Source organism: Candida jiufengensis (genome assembly GCF_024610255.1).
Source record: "Candida jiufengensis strain CBS 10846 chromosome Unknown scaffold4, whole genome shotgun sequence".
In the NCBI taxonomy this organism is placed as follows: domain Eukaryota; kingdom Fungi; phylum Ascomycota; class Pichiomycetes; order Serinales; family Debaryomycetaceae; genus Lodderomyces; species Lodderomyces jiufengensis.
The window spans coordinates 1,106,686-1,126,755 of NW_026261559.1; the positions used below are offsets into that span (position 1 = coordinate 1,106,686).

At 24.4% G+C, this 20,070-nt stretch overlaps 7 protein-coding genes across 7 annotated transcripts; 2 read left to right on the forward strand and 5 right to left on the reverse strand. All coding sequences in view use genetic code 12, as the record gives it.

Annotated features, from left to right (window-relative positions):
- Positions 1-8: 8 nt before the first annotated feature.
- Positions 9-3,473, reverse strand: KGF54_002405 (poly(A)-specific ribonuclease; the record flags this gene model as incomplete). The annotated part of the gene is made up of 1 exon (XM_051762881.1): positions 9-3,473. One exon carries the CDS (start codon positions 3,471-3,473, stop codon positions 9-11), a length of 3,465 nt encoding a protein of 1,154 aa, XP_051620916.1.
- A 1,572-nt stretch (positions 3,474-5,045) lies between these two features.
- Positions 5,046-5,579, forward strand: KGF54_002406 (uncharacterized protein; the record flags this gene model as incomplete). The annotated part of the gene is made up of 1 exon (XM_051762882.1): positions 5,046-5,579. One exon carries the CDS (start codon positions 5,046-5,048, stop codon positions 5,577-5,579), a length of 534 nt encoding a protein of 177 aa, XP_051620917.1.
- Positions 5,580-7,286: 1,707 nt separating this feature from the next.
- ERO1 (ER oxidoreductin) lies at positions 7,287-9,050 on the reverse strand (the record flags this gene model as incomplete). Its single annotated transcript, XM_051762883.1, has 1 exon — positions 7,287-9,050. The coding sequence occupies one exon, from the start codon at positions 9,048-9,050 to the stop codon at positions 7,287-7,289; it is 1,764 nt and encodes a 587-aa protein (XP_051620918.1).
- Positions 9,051-9,902: 852 nt separating this feature from the next.
- On the reverse strand, positions 9,903-11,543 carry DBP3 (RNA-dependent ATPase; the record flags this gene model as incomplete). Its single annotated transcript, XM_051762884.1, has 1 exon — positions 9,903-11,543. The coding sequence occupies one exon, from the start codon at positions 11,541-11,543 to the stop codon at positions 9,903-9,905; it is 1,641 nt and encodes a 546-aa protein (XP_051620919.1).
- Positions 11,544-11,827: 284 nt separating this feature from the next.
- On the reverse strand, positions 11,828-13,360 carry SFU1 (Sfu1p; the record flags this gene model as incomplete). The annotated part of the gene is made up of 1 exon (XM_051762885.1): positions 11,828-13,360. The coding sequence occupies one exon, from the start codon at positions 13,358-13,360 to the stop codon at positions 11,828-11,830; it is 1,533 nt and encodes a 510-aa protein (XP_051620920.1).
- Positions 13,361-15,742: 2,382 nt separating this feature from the next.
- Positions 15,743-18,916, forward strand: SWE1 (tyrosine protein kinase; the record flags this gene model as incomplete). Its single annotated transcript, XM_051762887.1, has 1 exon — positions 15,743-18,916. The coding sequence occupies one exon, from the start codon at positions 15,743-15,745 to the stop codon at positions 18,914-18,916; it is 3,174 nt and encodes a 1,057-aa protein (XP_051620921.1).
- A 134-nt stretch (positions 18,917-19,050) lies between these two features.
- Positions 19,051-19,923, reverse strand: CSI2 (Csi2p; the record flags this gene model as incomplete). Its single annotated transcript, XM_051762888.1, has 1 exon — positions 19,051-19,923. One exon carries the CDS (start codon positions 19,921-19,923, stop codon positions 19,051-19,053), a length of 873 nt encoding a protein of 290 aa, XP_051620922.1.
- Between the last annotated feature and the right edge of the window lie 147 nt (positions 19,924-20,070).

Genomic DNA, 20,070 nt, shown 5'->3' on the forward strand with positions numbered 1-20,070 from the left:
ATTTTGTTTCATATTACTGGTACTTTATATCTTAACTTATTACCTTCAGAATAAATATAATTCAACATATTTTCGAATTCTCCTTTCTCTGTTAATTCAATATATTTCTTGTATAGTAATAAAGCAGTTTTAGCATCTTCTATTGAATCATGATTATCTAATTGAACTTTATCCCCCAATACAATGAAAGCTAAAAATTTTAAACTTAATTGTCTTTTAAAACTTGATTTATAATAAAATTCTGAAGTATCTTTAATTTGTTTCAATGGAACTTGTAAATTTATTGTTCTAAAATCATTATATAATCCATGACCAACAAATATAACTCCTAAATTCAACAAAAGCCAAAGTTTTCTATAAGCTGTTTGTAAAGTTACTAAATTTTTGGTTGATTTTTCCAAATTTAAATCATTTGTTTCTATTCCACTAAAACTCGTTAAATAATCATATATAGGAGAAGTATGAGCAATATAATCATCAATAAAAGCTTTACCAAATTTTGTAGAATCTAAATTTAAATCTCCACGTAATACTGAAACTCTTGCTAATGATAATTCTTTTGGTTTAATTAATTTTTTAATACCAGTATATGAAATTTCTAATTGTTCTGGTTTTAATGTTACAAATTCTGCATCTATTGCAACTAATGTCCCTGGTTCTGGAGCTTCTTGTTTTGTTAATAATTTATATTGTTTTTTATAATTTTCTCTTATTGTTCCAACAAAATGATCTCTATATAATATTAATGAATCTCCATTAAAATTTTGTTTTTCATAATTAAAATATTCAAATTTTTCAATTGAATTTGTTTCTTGATATATTACAATGACTGGTTTTTTCCATGAATAACTTAAATTAAAAACTTCTTTTTCATCAATTGGTATAACTAAATAATCATTAAAGAAAATCCAAGACCCATTGACTTTAACAAATGAAACTAAATTATTTGAATCAATTCTTGAATTATCAGTTTGATGACTTATTTCACATACATAACCTAATAATTCATATTTCTTATAATTGTTATTATTTGGGGGAGTTGGTTTGTAGTTATATCCATTATTGGCAGTTTTGATTGCATAAAACTCAGGTACAAGCCATTGTTTTAAACTGTTGATAATCTTAAATTCTTCATTTGTTAAATTGACATTTAATACCAAAACAGATGGTAATTTCGTAATACTTGTTTTAAATTCTAAAGTATGTGGATGACTATTTTGATGTTGTTGACATGGCACTGTTTTAAATTGATTTGATGAATAGTCTAAATATGTTAAAATGTTTAAATTTTTTCTTATATTTGCTATATTCGTTGGTTGTTGTTGATGATTTGGATTCATTAATATACTCATTTTATTTAACATGTTATTTGGTGGTGTAATTAATTCTAATGAAAACATTGTACCTCCATGTTTTGTATGGAAATCACATGATGGATTGTTACCTTTAGTCTCTATCTGATACACTAATTCAGTGATTGAAAAAGTTGTATCATATTGTTTTTTAAAGTCTTGATCTAATTGTATTAATAAGTAATGATTAAAAGATATTATTAGCTCTCTAACTTCTTGGGAATTTAAATTCATTAATTCATTAAAATTTAATAAATGCCTTGCTTTTTTATCGTGATTTAAAACTTGACTGAAATTGGTGGTTTTGACATTTTTTGATTTTGCTTTGTACATCATATCAAATAAATAAGCCAATTCATTTAAAATTGATGAACCTTCGGGATTATCATTCATTTGTAGAGGACTATTTGGTAACCATTCTTCATTCAATGATTGAACAATATGGTTGTAAAACATTGCTTGGAATCTATATAGTTGTAGCAATGAATTTATATATGAATTATCACTATGATTCTCCAAACCGCAATATTCATCCGTTTTGTTATAATATGCAAAATCAAAATCTTTCACACCAAATTTTGAATATTGAATTTGCAATCTGGCAAAATAATTTGGTATTTTGGAATCTTTTGATACTTCAAATATATTATCTGATAAACTATGTTTTCTTTTAACTCCATCTTTTCTTTCACTGAGAAATTGTGGTATTTGAGTATCTTTTGTATGAGCGATCGAATAATAAGGTTGTTCAACATTTCCAGGACCATATTTAATTTCATCATATTTTATAAATTTTCCTGGGTTTCGTTCACATTTTAGTAGTAATTCTTCATCGATTTTATTCGGTAATTTTGCTGTTTCTTTTACAAATGTCATATCTGTTGGCCAGTTTGACAATAATAAATCTTTATAGTATGGCATACCAACTGAACTTAATGGAACAGAATAATCATCAATATCAATAAATCCATTTTCTCCAGCTCCGGTTCCATTTATTATGTCTGGTTTCTCAATATTAGTTGGAAAATTTACAAAATTTTTATTTAAAGATCCTGAATTTGTAATTGACCATAAATGTAAATTTGAATGTCCGTCATTAAACATAAAGAAATCACCATTTTCACTAATGTTCAAATCGGATAATTTACTTGGTCTAATCGATGATGATAACTGAGGTTGATTCATTGATAAGTCAGCTTGATATAAATGGATATTTGTTTGATCAAAAATATCAATAAAATGAATTTGTCCATGTTGTGATGCTGCAATTATAATATTTGTTAATTTTGGATGAAATCTTATTGACGTAGCCCCTGATGCAAATGGTACTGGAGACATTGCTCTCATTGTCCTTATATCAAATATATTCACTAAAGGATCAACCAAATATTCTGGTGTTTGATTATAATGATATCTTTTTGGTCGTATTGAATATCCACAAGTTGCAATATAATTACCTCTCACATCCATATCTGTAATCAATCCATTATGAGCTGAAAAAGTTTTTAATGATGAATTTGAAGTTGAATCAAATAACTCTAATGAACCATTCCCATTTGCCAAAGTCAAAAATCGAGGAGTATTATTTAATAAAGATATTTTACCTTCATGATCAAATTTTTCTAATATTGTTGGTTTATTCATATCAATTTTTAATAAAGATGTCTCAGTACCTAAAACAATATCATTCAATGAATTACAATTAAAAGTCATTGAATTTAATTTTTTGAAACTTTCCCCTCCTTCTTTGAAGAAATCCGGATCAAAACTTTGTTTATGTAAACCTCTTCTATTATTGAAAATCAATTGATCATTTGATAGTGAGTAAATTCCGTCTTTATGCGAGAGTATTTGTGAAATTGATTGATCCTCAGTATTTGTTTGAAACTTTGTATATGGAAATAATTGAGTATGGAAAGGTGATGTTGGTTGTCCAATTGTTACAGATCTTGTATAACCTTGAGAATCTCCACACCATATTAAATTTTGAGTGGTATCAAATTTTAATGAAGTTATATGAGGTTGATAATCTTCAGTTATATTACCATTATTAATTTGAATAGGATTATTTAATTTATGATTAAATAGTGGTATTCTAGCTACCTCACTCCATCCATCCATTACTTTATTATTCTGACTAGATTAAAATGTTTTATGTCTTATAGATTTATCTTATATAAATAGCTATTAAACTTCATGAGTTTGATTTATTCTTTGTTTTTCAATGTTTATCTGATATAAAAATGATTATTTTGGTTGTAAAAAATAAACTTTTTTTCTGTTTATCAATTCCTGTATATAGAAAATAGAATTTAAAAAAAATTAAATAGAAAATAAATTTCTTTATTTCTCCTAAATCTCTAATGACAGTTTTTATAATGTTCTGTCAAGAGCATTTAACGACAAATAAAAGCTACCAAACGAGATTTAAGTTTTGTTTTTTATCTACGTCATATTAAAATTTATTACGAATGAGGGCACACTTCAACTAACAGGCATTGTATGATTGGTGATTAGGTATTTTGACGACCTCTAGAAGTCAGAGAACACATTCTGGTTTTGCTCAATCGAATGCACCGAATGAATTTGCCGGCTGTTATTAATTTAATTGTATAATTGTTGATTACTTGTTATTGCTGTTTTTCTCGAAGTAAGAAAAAAAATAAATGATTACGAGGTAACAAAAATAATAAAAGATACATACATACTTAATTTTAATCATTAAAATTTTTGGATTGAATTGACAACATAAATCTATTTCGTGGGGTCAAGGTTGTGAATGTCAAATTTCAAAAATATTATAAATCTAGCTATGATAATACATTGAATGCAACATATTTGGTTTACTTATATTGAATTGATCTAAGTATTAAACGTAATGAGAAATGAAGTCTCTTAACTTGTACAAAAAAACCCAAACAAACGTGCACATAACGCAATCAAAACTCGGTTCAAAACAATACTTGATTTAAAAGCTAGTCATGGCAATACTAATGATTTACTTGATTCATTAATATAAGTCACTCTCAGTAGTATTACTTATTTATAAAGAATTAACTAATTTCATAAAACACGGGTCATTTTTTAAATATAAACATAACATAATACATGTGCAAAAAATTATTATATTATATACTACTACTACTGTATATAAGTACTTCCTTCTTATCTAATCTATATTTTATATTTATTCTATTAAAATTAATAACTACTAAATTATGACACACTTTAAAATAATAAAATATAAATATAAAAGAGTATCTTACGAATTCCAAATAACAACAAATTCTTTTTAAATTTTATATATTCATTTGTTTTTTTACTTCATTATTTAATTATTCAATTCCTATTTTTGTTTGCTTCCTTCATTAATATAAAAAAGTTTTTTAACAATTGACTTTCCTTTACTTGGTATTAATTCAATTGTTGTTGTCATAAAAAGTATATTACCGTTTTCAAATTTCCGTGTTTTCCCTTAATTAATTTTAGATACGATATTAAATTTAAAATCACCACAATTTGATCTAATATTTATATAACACATATATTTCATTTTATATTGTATTTTGCTAAACAATTATACTTCATTCATAGAATACATACATTGATTGACTCATTAATTTGATATTGATCATTATATAAACGAATTAGATTAATTAAAATTACAAATTAAAATTATATTGCTACAAAAGAATGTTTAAAACATCATCATATTTTATTCCAACTTGGTTTAAAAAACAAAACTTAAAAGAGTCAACTACATCAATTGATCCATCAACAATTCCAAAATCTTTTAATATATCAAATGATGATAATAAATTAATTAATATTTTAATGAAAGAACAAAATGATGAAGAAGAAGAAGAATTTATTGATATTCAAACAAAACAATTAAGTTATGCAGAAGTTGCATTATTAGGACAAAATAAAAAACAATCAAACAATTACTTACAAAAATCAAAACCATCAAGAGGTTTAATTGAAAAAAATCAATTTAATGTTTTACAACATTCAACTTCAACTTCACAATCATTAGTAAAAGAACAACCTAAAAAAGAAGAGTTAGAAAATTTAGAAGATTCTTTAACTTTTGAACAACATAAATCAAATGATGAATATTCAAAATCTTTAAATTATAAAAATAAACAATATAAAACAATTAAGGATAAAAAATTAAAATCAAAAAATTTTAAAAAAGAATCCAAAAAAATTAATACTAAAGAATAGAAACCAAAAGGATTTATAGATGATTTGTTTTAGATGTTCTTTTTTTTATACAATTTCAATCAATGATACTCAATGATAGTTACTTTATTTTTGCTAAGCTTTAATTTTTTAATAAAATTTATAAAACTTTTTAATAATATAAAATTCTAATTACTCTCTACTCAATTCAATTTTTTTCTGGATAATTGCTTGTAAATTATAATGTTGATTTTCTTATCTTTTTTTGTTTTTATTTTTCTTATCTTTTGTTTCGGTTATAAAAAATTTTTTGTACCTCATTTTTACCCCACATAAACTTTCTAGAAAAAATGAAAACAATTTTAAAATATGCATTTGAATTTAAAGGGTTTCTTCTATTTAAACTATTTTATTGAACTTAAAAATACTTTATATAACAGGCTATTTGCTATCATGTACCACTATCATACATCAAATAACTAATGAGATTTCACAACTTCATTCAAATTTCAAAAATATCCAAACCATAATTTTTTTTACTTTTTTTACGACCACAATCCAATAATTTGAAATCAGTAATACAAGATATAACAGGTCTTTTTTGCTTTTTACCAAAACTTTGATTAATTTTAGATAACTTATCTTTAATTTTATTCACAGGATAATGATCACTTAAATGATAATTATGAAACATCTTGACTTTTTTAAAATTTTTTAAAAATTTAAACCTAAACTTATGATCCTTAATACGATCTTTATACTTAAATAAATGATGTCTATAATTTTTTAAACTAGCCCAACTATTATCAACTTCTAAAGAAAATAAATCAATTTGATCAAAACTTAAATAATCAGTCTTTACCCAAATTTGTCCAACTAATCCATCAGGAATAGTACAAGTATATAAATTTCTCCAAGTTATTGATTGAGTTAATTCCCATGAATGAACTAAATTTTCATAATAAAAAATTATATTTAATCCTAATGATAAATCTAAAGTATTTATAAAAGTTGTGATTATAGTTGATTGAATATCAATTGATCCACCATCTCCATATTGTTGATTTAAACATTTTGTAATGGGGAATTGAATTGGTTTTGTTTTTGGGAAAGTTGATTTTATTAAATACCATTTTTGTTTTGTTTTAGTTATTGTTGTTGTAAGTTTTGATGAATGGATTATTAGTTTATTTTTTGGTAATTTGAATATTGAATTTATGTTTTTTAAATCCTTTAGTGATAGGTCGTTTATTGAATTTATGAAAGTGATGTTGAGATTGAGTAGTTGTTGTTGATGAAAATTTGAGTATGAGGTTAATGTATCATTATAATTATATGCATATGCTAATTTTGTTGAATTAAAAAATATTAATAAAATGATATAAATAAAACATTTGTAAATGTAATTATATATTTGGACCTTGTTAGTTTCATATTTGAATTGATTTGGTATTAACAATTCAATTCATATAATTGTTGTCCTTCGAATGATTGTGTATTTATTATTTGCAGTCAAGTTTGTAGATAATAATTTTTTTCCCTTTTTTCTTACATACCAAAGATGACACAACTTTATTTACCAGATCTTAAATCAAGCTATATAGAAATTATCGATCTAGAAAATATTAAAAAATTATTATGTATATAAATTATCTATAAAAATTCTCAAAATTTAAAATAAAAATATGTATTAATTATCCCTAGTGTTTTTAATTTAAGAAAAGCAAATTATTTCTTGTTACTTTATTACTAATTATTAATAAGTCTACTATATTCTTCAGCTTCAACATCTATAGAACTTTGATATTCATAAACATGAGGTTTACCAATTAATTCATTCCACCATTCATTTAATTGTGCTATAGTAACTTTACCTATTATTATAGGAAATTGTTTATAACTACCTAAAACAAATTTTAAAGCTTGCCAAACTTCATCAAATGCTAATTGGAATTCTTGTTTAATTGTACGATCTTTTGGATGGATTTTATATAATTCTTGAATTGATGGTTTATTTTGACTTATACTCTTTTGTTGATATGATGAAGATTTCGATCCAATTTGTGATGATGATGATTGTGAATCTACCAATTTTTTGGTGGTTGATGATAATGAATTTACAAATGGGAAATGGAATCCTTGACCTTTTAATTGATTATTATTATCAAAGTCTCCTGGTTGAACTTTACCTTCTTCAACATCTTTTAAATGATCCATATACATTTTTTTAAAATTATTTATAGCTTCAATTGATTTTGATAATCTATCTAATGTATTGACTAGTGCAACAATTTCAATTCTTCTAAATTTTAAAATTTCATAATCATCTTCAAATAAAATTTTCAAAGCTGTTCCATATCCAATTGTTTGTATTTTCCCCCACATTCTACATCTATCACAACCAACACAATCCATTATTGCTGAAATATTTTTAAATCTTGCTCTAAAATCATTTTTCAAACTTGGATTTTGTTCAAATAATGTACTTGTATTAAATAAAGGATTTGAACCTAATGCAGGTATAATATCTTCTAATAATAATTCATCATAAATATCAACATTTTCAATATCATTATTTTCTAATAAATGTTGTTTTTGAGCTGGTGTAATATCATCATAACCAGATTGTAAAAATTCTTTTATTGGTAAAACTTCATTTAATTTAACTAATGATTGTGAGACCAAAGCATAATTAAAATAAATATTTGATAATCTATCATTAAATAATCCAACTCTTTGCATAAATACATTTAAATTGGGATAAAATTCTCCAGTTTCACTATTTAAATATTCATTTGATAAATGAACTGCAATAGAAGCATGCATACCACTTACTAATCTATAAAATAAATTTTTTTCAATACATTTTTCTTTTTCTTCATTAGGTTTCATTGACATTGGATTTGTATTGGGAAAACAATTTTCAGAATATATAGCTTTCCAAACATCAAAACTTTGATTACCTCCATATCCAGTAAATCTTTCTGGATTATTTAATAAATTAACATAAACACAATTATGATCATCATCAATATGAGAATAATCTAAATCTTCACAAGTTTCAGGAATTTCAGTTTCAATTGAATTATCTATTTTAGAAGAAGTAATGATTTTACCTAATTTTGAAGGTTTTAAATTTTCATTTGTAATTTTTTCCCATTCAAAATCATCTAATATTTCAACTGCACAATTTTCAGTTGCGCAAAAATGTTGAGCATTCCAAAATTTACATTGTTTATCTAAATTAACTTTAAAATATTTAAAATATGATGTCTTAATTAAATCTGCTAAATATGGTCTTATTTCTTTATTTAAGTTATCAATATATGAAAATGTAGTATTACAAGTTGATGTTATAATTTGTGAACAAAAATCTGGTGAATCAAATGCATTAAATTTTACTTTTGGTAAAATATGAGGATGATGTTGTTGTTGTTTAATTGATGAATCAAATGCTATTATAGATGATATAAAGAATTGAATTAGTAGTATTATATAATATTTTATTTGCATTATGTGTTATGTGATGTGATAATAAGTTGGTAAATGATTTATGATTATTAATACAGTTAAAAAAATTTAGTTGTTATGCAATGTCTATCTTATGATTATGGTGATGAAAAGTTGTTGTGATCTTATTTGTTGTTATTGATAGTAAACGCTGTTGAATATATATTGTTATTATATAAAAGTTAAGTTATAATAAAATTGGTTGTCAATATATAAATTTTAGATAGAATTATAATTTTAATTTTTCATTACTTAAATTTAAAATTTCTTTTTTCTTTCTTTAATAAATAATTTCTTAAGTTAGTAAAAACCGATCGCCTTCTAAATTATCTTTTTTTTTATATACTCAAATTATTACTTTAAGCTATCAAGATTTTACAATTAATACTAGAATTTTTAGTAGTTGATTGGAAGCAAATATCAATAATTATCAAAGCACTTTAAACTTCGATATAACCTTTTGATATTTCTAACAGTATTTAAAGTATCAAACATGACAAATTGAACACGTCAGAAATTTATATTATTAACTAAATCATTAAAAAGAAACAAAACCTAAATCCTGCATACTAACAATTTTGTTCAATAATAAAACGGATATCAGTTGATTTTTATTTTTTTATTATTATTAATTTTTATAAAGTCCGATTAGTATTAATTTTTTGCCATTAATAATCAATAAGTAATTCAATAACCTTTTGAAAATTACCACGTCATCAACTCTAGAATTATTATTGTATCGATTAGAAAAAAAAGTAAAGTCTACAACACTATTGAATAAAAAAAGCTCCCAATATATTTATTTTATTTTATTCCACATTATCTCTTATACAGATCTATATAAACTTATCATTTTTAATCAAATTTAATTTTTTTGGCAGTTTTACTCATATCAACATCTTTATAAAAAGCACCATAAACAGAATGAGTTTTCTTTTTAGTATGACCACCAAATTTTAATAAATCTTCAGGTACTGGTTGATTAGCACCTCTTAAAATATTACATAATGCACCACTTAAATGTTTTTCATCTTCTGTAAAAAAAGTATGAGCAATACCTGTTTGACCTGCTCTTCCTGTTCTACCTATTCTATGTACATAATCTTCTATAGTTAATGGGAATGTTAGGTTAATAACGTATTTAACATTGGGGATATCTAAACCTCTTGCTGCTACATCTGTTGCTAATAATAAATTACATTCACCAGTTTTAAAAGAATTTAATGCTGATGTTCTTTGTTGTTGTGATAAATCTCCATGAATTGCTGCAACTTTGAATCTATTTCTTTTTAGTAATGATTCTATTCTTGATGCTTCTTTTTTATATAATGCAAATACTAATATTTTATTTTCACTATGAGGACCTTGATATTTATTTATAAGATTAATTAATTTTCCTTCTTTTTGAAATTTATCACCTAATACTTCAACAATTTGAGTAATTCTCTTATTTGCACTTAATTCATCACGATCACCAATTGTTATTTTTATTGGATCATTCATAAATTTATTAGCTAAATCTCTAACTTCTTTTGGCCAAGTTGCAGTAAACATTAAAGTTTGTCTACCTTTTTCATTAGTTGATCCAATAATTTTTTTAATATCTTCTTCAAATCCCTTTTCCAACATTCTATCAGCTTCATCTAATACAAGATAATTAACTTTACTTAAATTTATTGATCCATCATTAATTAAATCAACTAATCTACCTGGAGTTGCAACTATAACATTAGCTCCATTTCGTATTTTAGAAACTTGATCTTCTTTTGATACACCACCATATATTGCAACACATGATATAGGTGTATTATCAGTTAATTCTTTTAAATTATCATAAATTTGTAAAGCTAATTCTCTTGTTGGTGATATACATAATACACTTAAATTTTTATTTTTTGAAGTTATAATATTGTTTATAGCAGGTACTCCAAATCCAAAAGTTTTTCCAGAACCTGTTTCAGCAACTCCTATAACATCTTTACCATCAATTAAAAATGGCCATGATACAGATTGAATTGGAGTTGGTTTTGGGAATTTATTTAATTTTGATGAAATTTTTTCATTAAGATTAATTTGTTTAAAAGATATTATTGGTCTATAATTTAAATTTTGTGGATCTTCTATTGTTACTTCATTTGTTGATAAAAATTCATCTATTGTTGATTGTGGTAAATTTGTTAATTCTAAAGATTGAGTATATCCTGATCCTGAAACATTTGAATTTGATGATTGTGCTGTGATAGGTTTTTCTTCTTCTTCACTTTCTTCTATTGGTTCAGATTTTGATACTTTATCTTTCTTATCTTTCTTTGATTTTTTATCACTTTTATCTTTCTTGTCCTTCTTGTCCTTCTTGTCTTTTTTATCTTTTTTATCTTTCTTGTCTGATTTATTTGATTTATCCTTTTTAGCTTCCTTTTTAGCTAATTTTAATTTTGTCTTTTCTGATAGTTCAACATCATCTGTTGATTTTCTTTTCTTATCTGATGAACCCATTGCGTATTACAACAATTTAGTGTAAACCTTTGGATTTTGTTTATAGTTTCGTTAGTTCGGTTGATTGTGTAGAAAAATTTATTTTTCGTAATTTGTGTTTTATCTCATCTTATGAATGTTACACAAAATGGTGTAGTATATGGTTAGATTTTTGTGAAACTCAGAATCGAAAAATTTATAACAAAGAAGTACAAATTTAATTATCAAAAACTAATACTACAGGCTAAAAATACAAACTAAGAATTTGACAGTTCGCCTACACTGTATATATTTGTATTTCAAATCTATTTATTTAACAACCCCACAATAGTAAAAGCTTTCTTTTGATCATAACTTCCATTACCAGCATTACCTTCTTTTGCCAAGTTTGGTCTTAATCTAGCCAAGGCGCTTTCACTATCATCTTCTTCTTCGTCTTCTCTTCTCTTGGCTCTTGAAGGTAAAGGAACTGATGAACTTCTTGAATTTGTTTTAGAATTAATTTTATAACTTGCAGTAAAATCAATTGCCATTGGTGTTGATAGTTTTTTAACTGATACACAATTCTTACAGCATCCACTTCCGATTGCATTACCATTTGCATCAGTTCTTATAGGTGGTAAAGTATTTGGATCAATTTTAATATCAGGTATATTTATTGGTGGTGGTGTGGGTTGTTGATGTGGTCGATGAGGTTGTTGCTGTTGATTGTTAAATGAGTTTCCAGGTTGTAACGGTGGTGGTGGACCCGGTAAAGGACCTGGTCCATTTGGTAATCTTCCACTTCCATTGTATCTGGGATATAAAGATGACGGAATCGAGGATTGTTGTTGCTGTTGTTGTTGTTGCTGTTGTTGAGTTGTTGAATCAATATTTGTTGGTCCTCTTTGGAACGGTAATGGGTAATGCAAAGGTGGTAATCTGTTATAATTTGAAGGGAGTGGAGGGAAATTTGGGGAAATTGATGAAGAAGCTGGGTTAGCAAATGGTTGTTGTATTGTGGAGTATTGAGGTTGTTGTTGATTTGTTTGTTGATGTCTGTTATTTGTAATTGCTTTAGAATCATCCAATCCATCTTTATTTTCATGATTTAATGATGTATTTCTTTTTCTTCTTTTAATTGTAGCTCTCTTCATTTTAATTGGTCTATGAGATCCATGTAATCTATAAAATAATCCACATGCATTACATATTGTATTTCCTGCATCATCTCTTCTCCATAATGGTGTTATAGTTGTATCACAATTGAAACATGCTATAGCTAAAGAATTTTCACCATTTTCATTTTTATTTTTATCTTGATTTATAGACCCTCGTTTTAAATTTTGTTCTGATTGTTGTTGATTTTGTTGTATAGTCTGATTCGTTATTTCTGTTGAATATATATCTTCATTAGTTTTTGGTGATTTTTCTAATGATTTTTTCGCAACTATTCTATTATTAAAAGCTGGACAACCTTTACAAGCTGCTGAACCACCAGTACCATTACATCTACCATCTCCTTTACATGAACCCTCTTCAACTTTGGCAACAGTTATAGTATTTGGAGGTCTTTTTAAATTGACTGGACGATGAGTATTATTTGATCTTAAATATAATCCACAAGCATTACAAATTAAAGTACCATCTGGAGCTCTTCTCCATAACGGAGTTTTTGTAGTTCCACAATTTGAACATTGTTGACCATCATCAGCATTAAGTGATTGGATTTTAGGGGCTATTATTGAATTATTTGTTGATAAATTATTTATTTCAGTATCAGTTTCACTTTCAATTGGTGTAGGAGCTTTTAGCGTTATTTCCGAATTTATTGATTTATTATTTAGAATACTATTCATTGACATTATTAATGTTGGTATTGTAGTTATCATATAGATCTATGTATCATTAATTGAAAATAAGTGATAAGAATTAGATCTGATAAAGTTTTAGGGAATAAGTTTAGATTGTTGTATCTTTTTGATTATAGGAAATGGCAAAAAATGTTACGGGTATTTGATTACTAAGTAATTATTACTTTTTGAATACTTAACAGTTGGTTGGTTTAATTAAATGTAGATTTGTAAGATGAATTTATTTATTAATAATTGCGTTGTGTTGATTTAATATGATATAAAAAATGTGGTTGTAAAAATGTAAATTGGGTATTACTAATTATAAATGTTTGAAAATAAATTGAATTTTTTATATATCTGTACAATACAGTTGGATTTATTTGATTGATAAAATAACAGGTATTATCAAATAATATTGATAGGATAATATAAATTGTGATTCTTTTATTAAGTAGAACAAAGTTTTAAATAACGTTAATTATATAAAAATGTGATGAAATTTTAATAATAAATGATTATGTTAAATATAAAATCGTAAAAAATAACACAATAAAAAATTATTTTTAGATTCTAATAAATTATAAATTCATACAAATATTAATATTATATTCAATACTAAAATAAATTAGAGATCTGTCAAATTTATCATAACTATATTGTATTACAATTTATCATTTATTAAATCAAGTCATACTACTATTTAATAAAGAGATGAGTATATATATTATATATAAATTTATAACTTCAAACAAATATAAATTTTCTTGAACTTAAAAATTTTAATCTAATCAATATTAATATTAATCAATATAATAATTGATCTTAATCAATCAAAAATATTCGTTTAACTAAAATTTAAAAGTTAAAAATTTTTATTCTTATTCTTTCTTTAAAAAATTTTACATCTATACTTAATATATTGAAAATAAAAAATAATAATTCCAAATTTAGTTAGTAATACGAAAATCTTACCTTTTAAATTCAAAGTTGAGCAAAAAAAAAAGAAAATATTTGATAATCAGATTAATCATTAACCAATTAAATTGTTAGAATTAATAATCCTTAAAATAAAAAATTATTTATCCGTAAGTTTGAACTTAGACTTGTTTTTAGTTTTTCCTATACATTACTTAATTAGGAAGTCTAGATTTTTATTCACTTGGTAGTTATTATTACTTAATTTTATAAGATTGATTAATATTATCAGTTTCTTTTTTAGTGTTATTAAGAATTGAATGGTTATTAAATTTACTAGAATCTTGAAAGTAACCTTTTTCTTTATATCAACTTGTATTAGATACTATTTCTGATATTTCTGAAGGGTACTAATTAATAATAAACTGTTAATTATATCATATTTGCTGTCCCACATGAATTATTAATACAATTGTATTTAGATTAATTAAAGTACTGTATATCCTTTCAATCATTCAATTAGTTTATTTGAGCTTATTTAAGTGATTTCAATTAATGTCTTAATGTCAAAGTCAAAAATCTAGTATCACGATCTGACATTATCGTAAAAATTTATGTATAAATAATTTATAAGATATAAGATCTACTAGCACAGAGTGGATTGTAATTAGACGCGTTTCAATAATCAATAAATAAAAAATAAACAATTACACAATATTGTGTGTAAAAAAAAACCCTTTATTATAAGATCAAGAAATGTTGATATTTTTATTCAAAATTTTGTTTCAATGAACAAACTTATTTCAAATAAATATACGATGAACATGTCTTGACAAATTGATGAATTAATATAAAAGTTTATTTCTAGAACATCAATAAGCATTAACTTTTAAATTCCATTGCATATAATATTTAATGAAAGTATAATAATAATATATAAAGATCTTAACTTTAAAGACGCGATATAAATTATAACAAAAATAAATAAATAATAAAAAAAATCAAAACAAATAAATAAAATTAAAACTACAAGAGATTACTTATAATATTTTTGAAATTCAATATTTCAAACATCCAATTTCTATATACTCTCAATTTTCATTTTCATTATTCAATTTTCATATTTTAATTATATTTAGATCTTTAATCAATTGTTTTATATTATTATTATTATTATTATTATTATTCATTTAACGATTTTTTTTGTATTATTCAATTTTTTTTCTTTATACAAGTTTAATATTAATAAGTTTTTATATTTTTTACAACCAAAAATTTAAATAGTTATCTATAACACACCATATTTTATATTACAATCAACGTATCATCACCCTACTCACTAATAATAATATTAATAATAATTAGATTCATTATCAACACATACTATAGAGAAATTAATTGTCCAAAAAATTATCAATAATTACATATCATCAAGTATTTCTAAATTTGTTATTTTTGATTTCATAAATTATGAAGAACCCCCGATCAATAAAAAAGGGTGGTGATAAAACAAATGATATAATGAAAGATGCTAAAGAAAACTCATTTAACAATTCTATAGATTCTAACTATTCCACTAATAATAATAATAATAACTACAATATTAATCAAAATATCAATCGTTCAACTTCACTGTCTCAACAACATCAACCTTATTTAAATCAATTGGATTATTTTACAAATAATCATTTTTCAACATCTTTTAATAGTTTAATTTTAGATGATTCTTCTAATAATGAATTAAATATAACATCAAGAAAAACTATAAATAAATCACCACCTTTTAATACTAAACATGATTTCAAAAATGATACAATTGATACTTGTTTAAATGGCGACCTGAATGATGATGATGATGATGATAATGACGATGATGATGATGATGATTTCATTAATGAAACGGATATAGATGAAGAATTTGATAATTTCAGTGAAGATAATATAAAAGTTAATGAGAATAATCAAATTATTGAAGATATTAATTATACACCAATAATCAAAAGATCAGAAAGTCAGAAATCAAGTTCCTATCATCTTAAAAGACCTTCATTAGACTATGAATCATCAAATTCGACAATCAAGTTAAATAATCATTCACAAAATTCAATAAAAAGATCACTGAAATTTATTAATTTATCAATTGATTCAAATTTAAAAACATTAGATGGTAGTAAACAAGATGAAATTAATTTAAATCAAATTGATTCTAAAATTATTGATAATTCATCACCAATTAATAGAAATCTACCGTCTTTAGTTCACAATAATCAATTCAAACGACCTCATAAATTAGTAAGTCAATCACCTTCACCATCATCAAATAAAATACGACCTTTATCGTCACCTCAGCAACAACCAAATTTATATTCTCCATCAAAGTTAAATATAAAAAGTTTTAAAAATTTCAAGAATTCAAATACAACTTCACCAATACGAAATTCAGAAACAAATACCCCAATTTTTAATTCTCATGTATTTGGACAACAAGCTAATAAATTAAGAAAAACTTATACGCCATTGAATCATATTTCACAAAGTGTTCAAAAGACTATAATTCATAATGATTTTAGTGATGCTGACCTTGATAGTCCATCAAAAAATAGAAAACTGCTGTCCAATTCCACTACAAATTCTTCTAACTTGATGTATCATGAAGATGCTTACGATGATGAAATTTTAAAACAAACAAAGAACTCAATAGATACCACAACCTCAACCAACAATAAAATAACAATCACACCATTTGATGATAAAGAAAATAATGCTTCATATCAATTTGTTAAACCTTTACAAACAGCTTTCAACTCAAATGGATTACTAAAGAAGAATTGTGCTTTAGTTAAGAATACAGATAGAAAATTACCACCAGAAACACCAATCAAAAGAAATCCATTAATGCTTTTAAATACAAATCGACCTATTCATCAATATAATGAAGAAGACTCATATCTAGCATCATCAAATTACTTAAATCATCATAATCAACATAACCTCCAAAATATTCAAGATCATGATCATTCAATTGAAAATGGAAGAAATAATGCAACTACAATTTATGATACTTCAAATTTGAGCACTTTACATAATAGTAGTTATTTCAAAATTATACCGTCCCTGACTGAAAAAGTAGAACCAAATAATAATCATCAAGATTTTGGAATAATGTTTAATTCAGACATTGATATAGATGAAGTGGAAGAATTGGTTCCTGAAACTCCAACTAAACATCCACAAGAAAATCAACTAGTTCAATTGAGTAAACCCAATATGAAATTAGATTTGTTAAAATTCAATAAACTCAAAAAATCACTAAATGAAAACCCATTAACACCAATAAATCATGCTTTCAATAATAAAGAAAATCTAAATACTATAGATCAAATAGAAGATTTACAACCAATAGATGAAAATAATTCATTTCATTTTCAAAAATTGGATCATCAACATTATCCAACAAAAATTGATGAACATTTATGTGAAAAATTTGGAATGAAAAATTTAAAATATATTGGACAAGGAGAGTTTAGTATAGCATTTGAATGTGTTTTCAATGAAGAAAAATTCGCAATCAAACGAACCAAAAAGCCAATGATTGGAAAGCTTGATAAAAAATCAATAATGAGAGAAATTGATGCTTTAAGAACATTATCATCAATAAAGGAAAATGATAATGAAAATTTACAGGAAGAAGAAGATGGTAAAGAAAATTTAGTATATTTTATTGAAGCATGGGATTTCAATAATTATTATTATATAATGACTGAATATTGTGAAAGTGGAACATTATTTGAATTTCTTGAAGAAAATAAGAATTATAAAATTGATGAATTTAGAATTTGGAAAATATTAATTGATATTTTGAATGGGTTAAAGTTTATACATTCAAAAAATTATTTACATCTTGATTTGAAACCACAAAATATTTTTATTACATTTGAAGGTAACTTAAAAATTGGAGATTTTGGATTAGCTACAAAATTACCGATTTTGGAAAAAGATTTTGACCTCGAAGGTGATAGAAATTATATTGCACCTGAATTAATTGATGATAAAATATATACCCCATTTGCTGATATTTTTAGCGTTGGCTTAATTGTTTTGGAGATAGCCGCAAATATTATATTACCAGATAATGGTACACCATGGAAAAAATTAAGAAGTGGAGATTTAAGTGATGCTGGTCAATTATCAAGTGATAATATTTCAATGTTTTTACAACATAAACCTGAAACAAGTAGTTCTTCAAATACAAATTTTAGTTCATCAATAACTTCAAATCATTCAATAAATTTAAATTTGATAAATCCATTACAACAGCAATACAAACCAATGGGAAATACTTATAATGATGAATTATCTACTAAATCAAATATTGCAAAGAATCATAAAGCTAATAAGAATGTTCAAAATGTAGATACAATTAATCAGAAAGATCTAATACCTACTTGGGCACCATTATTTTTAGTTAATGGAGACTTAAAAGTTTTAGATAGATTAGTCAACAAGATGTTAAAACCAAATCCATTTGATAGACCACTGGCCAAAACAATTTTAGAAATGGATGAATGTATTGAAATTGAAAATAGAAAAAAATGTGGTGCTACAATTTTTGAAGGAGAATTTGGAAGTCCACCAGACGAATGAGAAATTTATAAATTAATGAGTTACAATGTATGAAATATAAGCATATACACCCAAATAAAAAGATGCAAAATTATTTAATGTGAGTAAAAATGTTAGAAACCTTACCTGTAAAATTCTCTTATTTATTATTTCATCTATTCTTTAAATAAAGCATCATTAGATAATGGATCTTTTTTCAATACTTGGTTTCTTTTTTTAATTTTTCTTTCTAAAGCAGCTTCAGCTCTTGATTTAGCTTGTAAAGCAGATTTTTGTTTAATTTGAGCTCTTATAAAATTTGGTGAAACATATTCTTTATTTTCATAAATTTTTGGACCACCAAAAGAGCCTTCTAAAATAGTTATTAAAGTTAAAACTAATCTTGGACCAATTTCAACTAAATTTAAATTATCAATATTTATATCTTGATCATTTTCATCTTCTTTAATTTCTAAAGTTTCATTAATTTGATAATTTCTTATCCATATTTTACCATCAACTATACTAAAAGTCATTACATGATCAATAAATGGTTTTGATTTTCTTGAATTTGGTGGGACTCCAAATGTAGTTAAAAACATTTCTTTTAATAATTTAAAATGATCATTATCTTCAAAAGATTGATCAAAACTTAAAATTGGTCTTGAACCCTTGAGGCAATTCCCAATAAAATTTAATTCATCTAAAGTATGTAAATTTTGTATATGAAATTTTAAAGTTGGACCATTTGGAGGTTTTGAAATCCATAAATATAAATCTTGATGTTTTCTACATTCAAAATAAAAAATATTATTACAATTATATAATTCTGCTACTTCATTTAATTGATATAAATTTTTTTTTGTATCGAATTTTGGTTCTTTTCTTGAATGTGGTAAAAGTGTTAATAAATCACTTATTAAATGACGATGTCTATATGTTATACCTCTACTTGAAATTACTAGAAGTCTTTGTTTGTTTATATGTTTTGTTTTATCCAGTTGATCTTTGGTTGTTTTAGATTGTAATGCTTTGTATATGGCTGACATTATATGTGATATTGGTTGTGAATGAATTTAATTGTGATATTTACTGATTGAATTGTTTGATATAAGATGGGAATTTTATTTTTTTGTAAGATGTCTAACGATGAGGTTTATCATGAGAATAAAATATTACACAAAATTATGTGAATT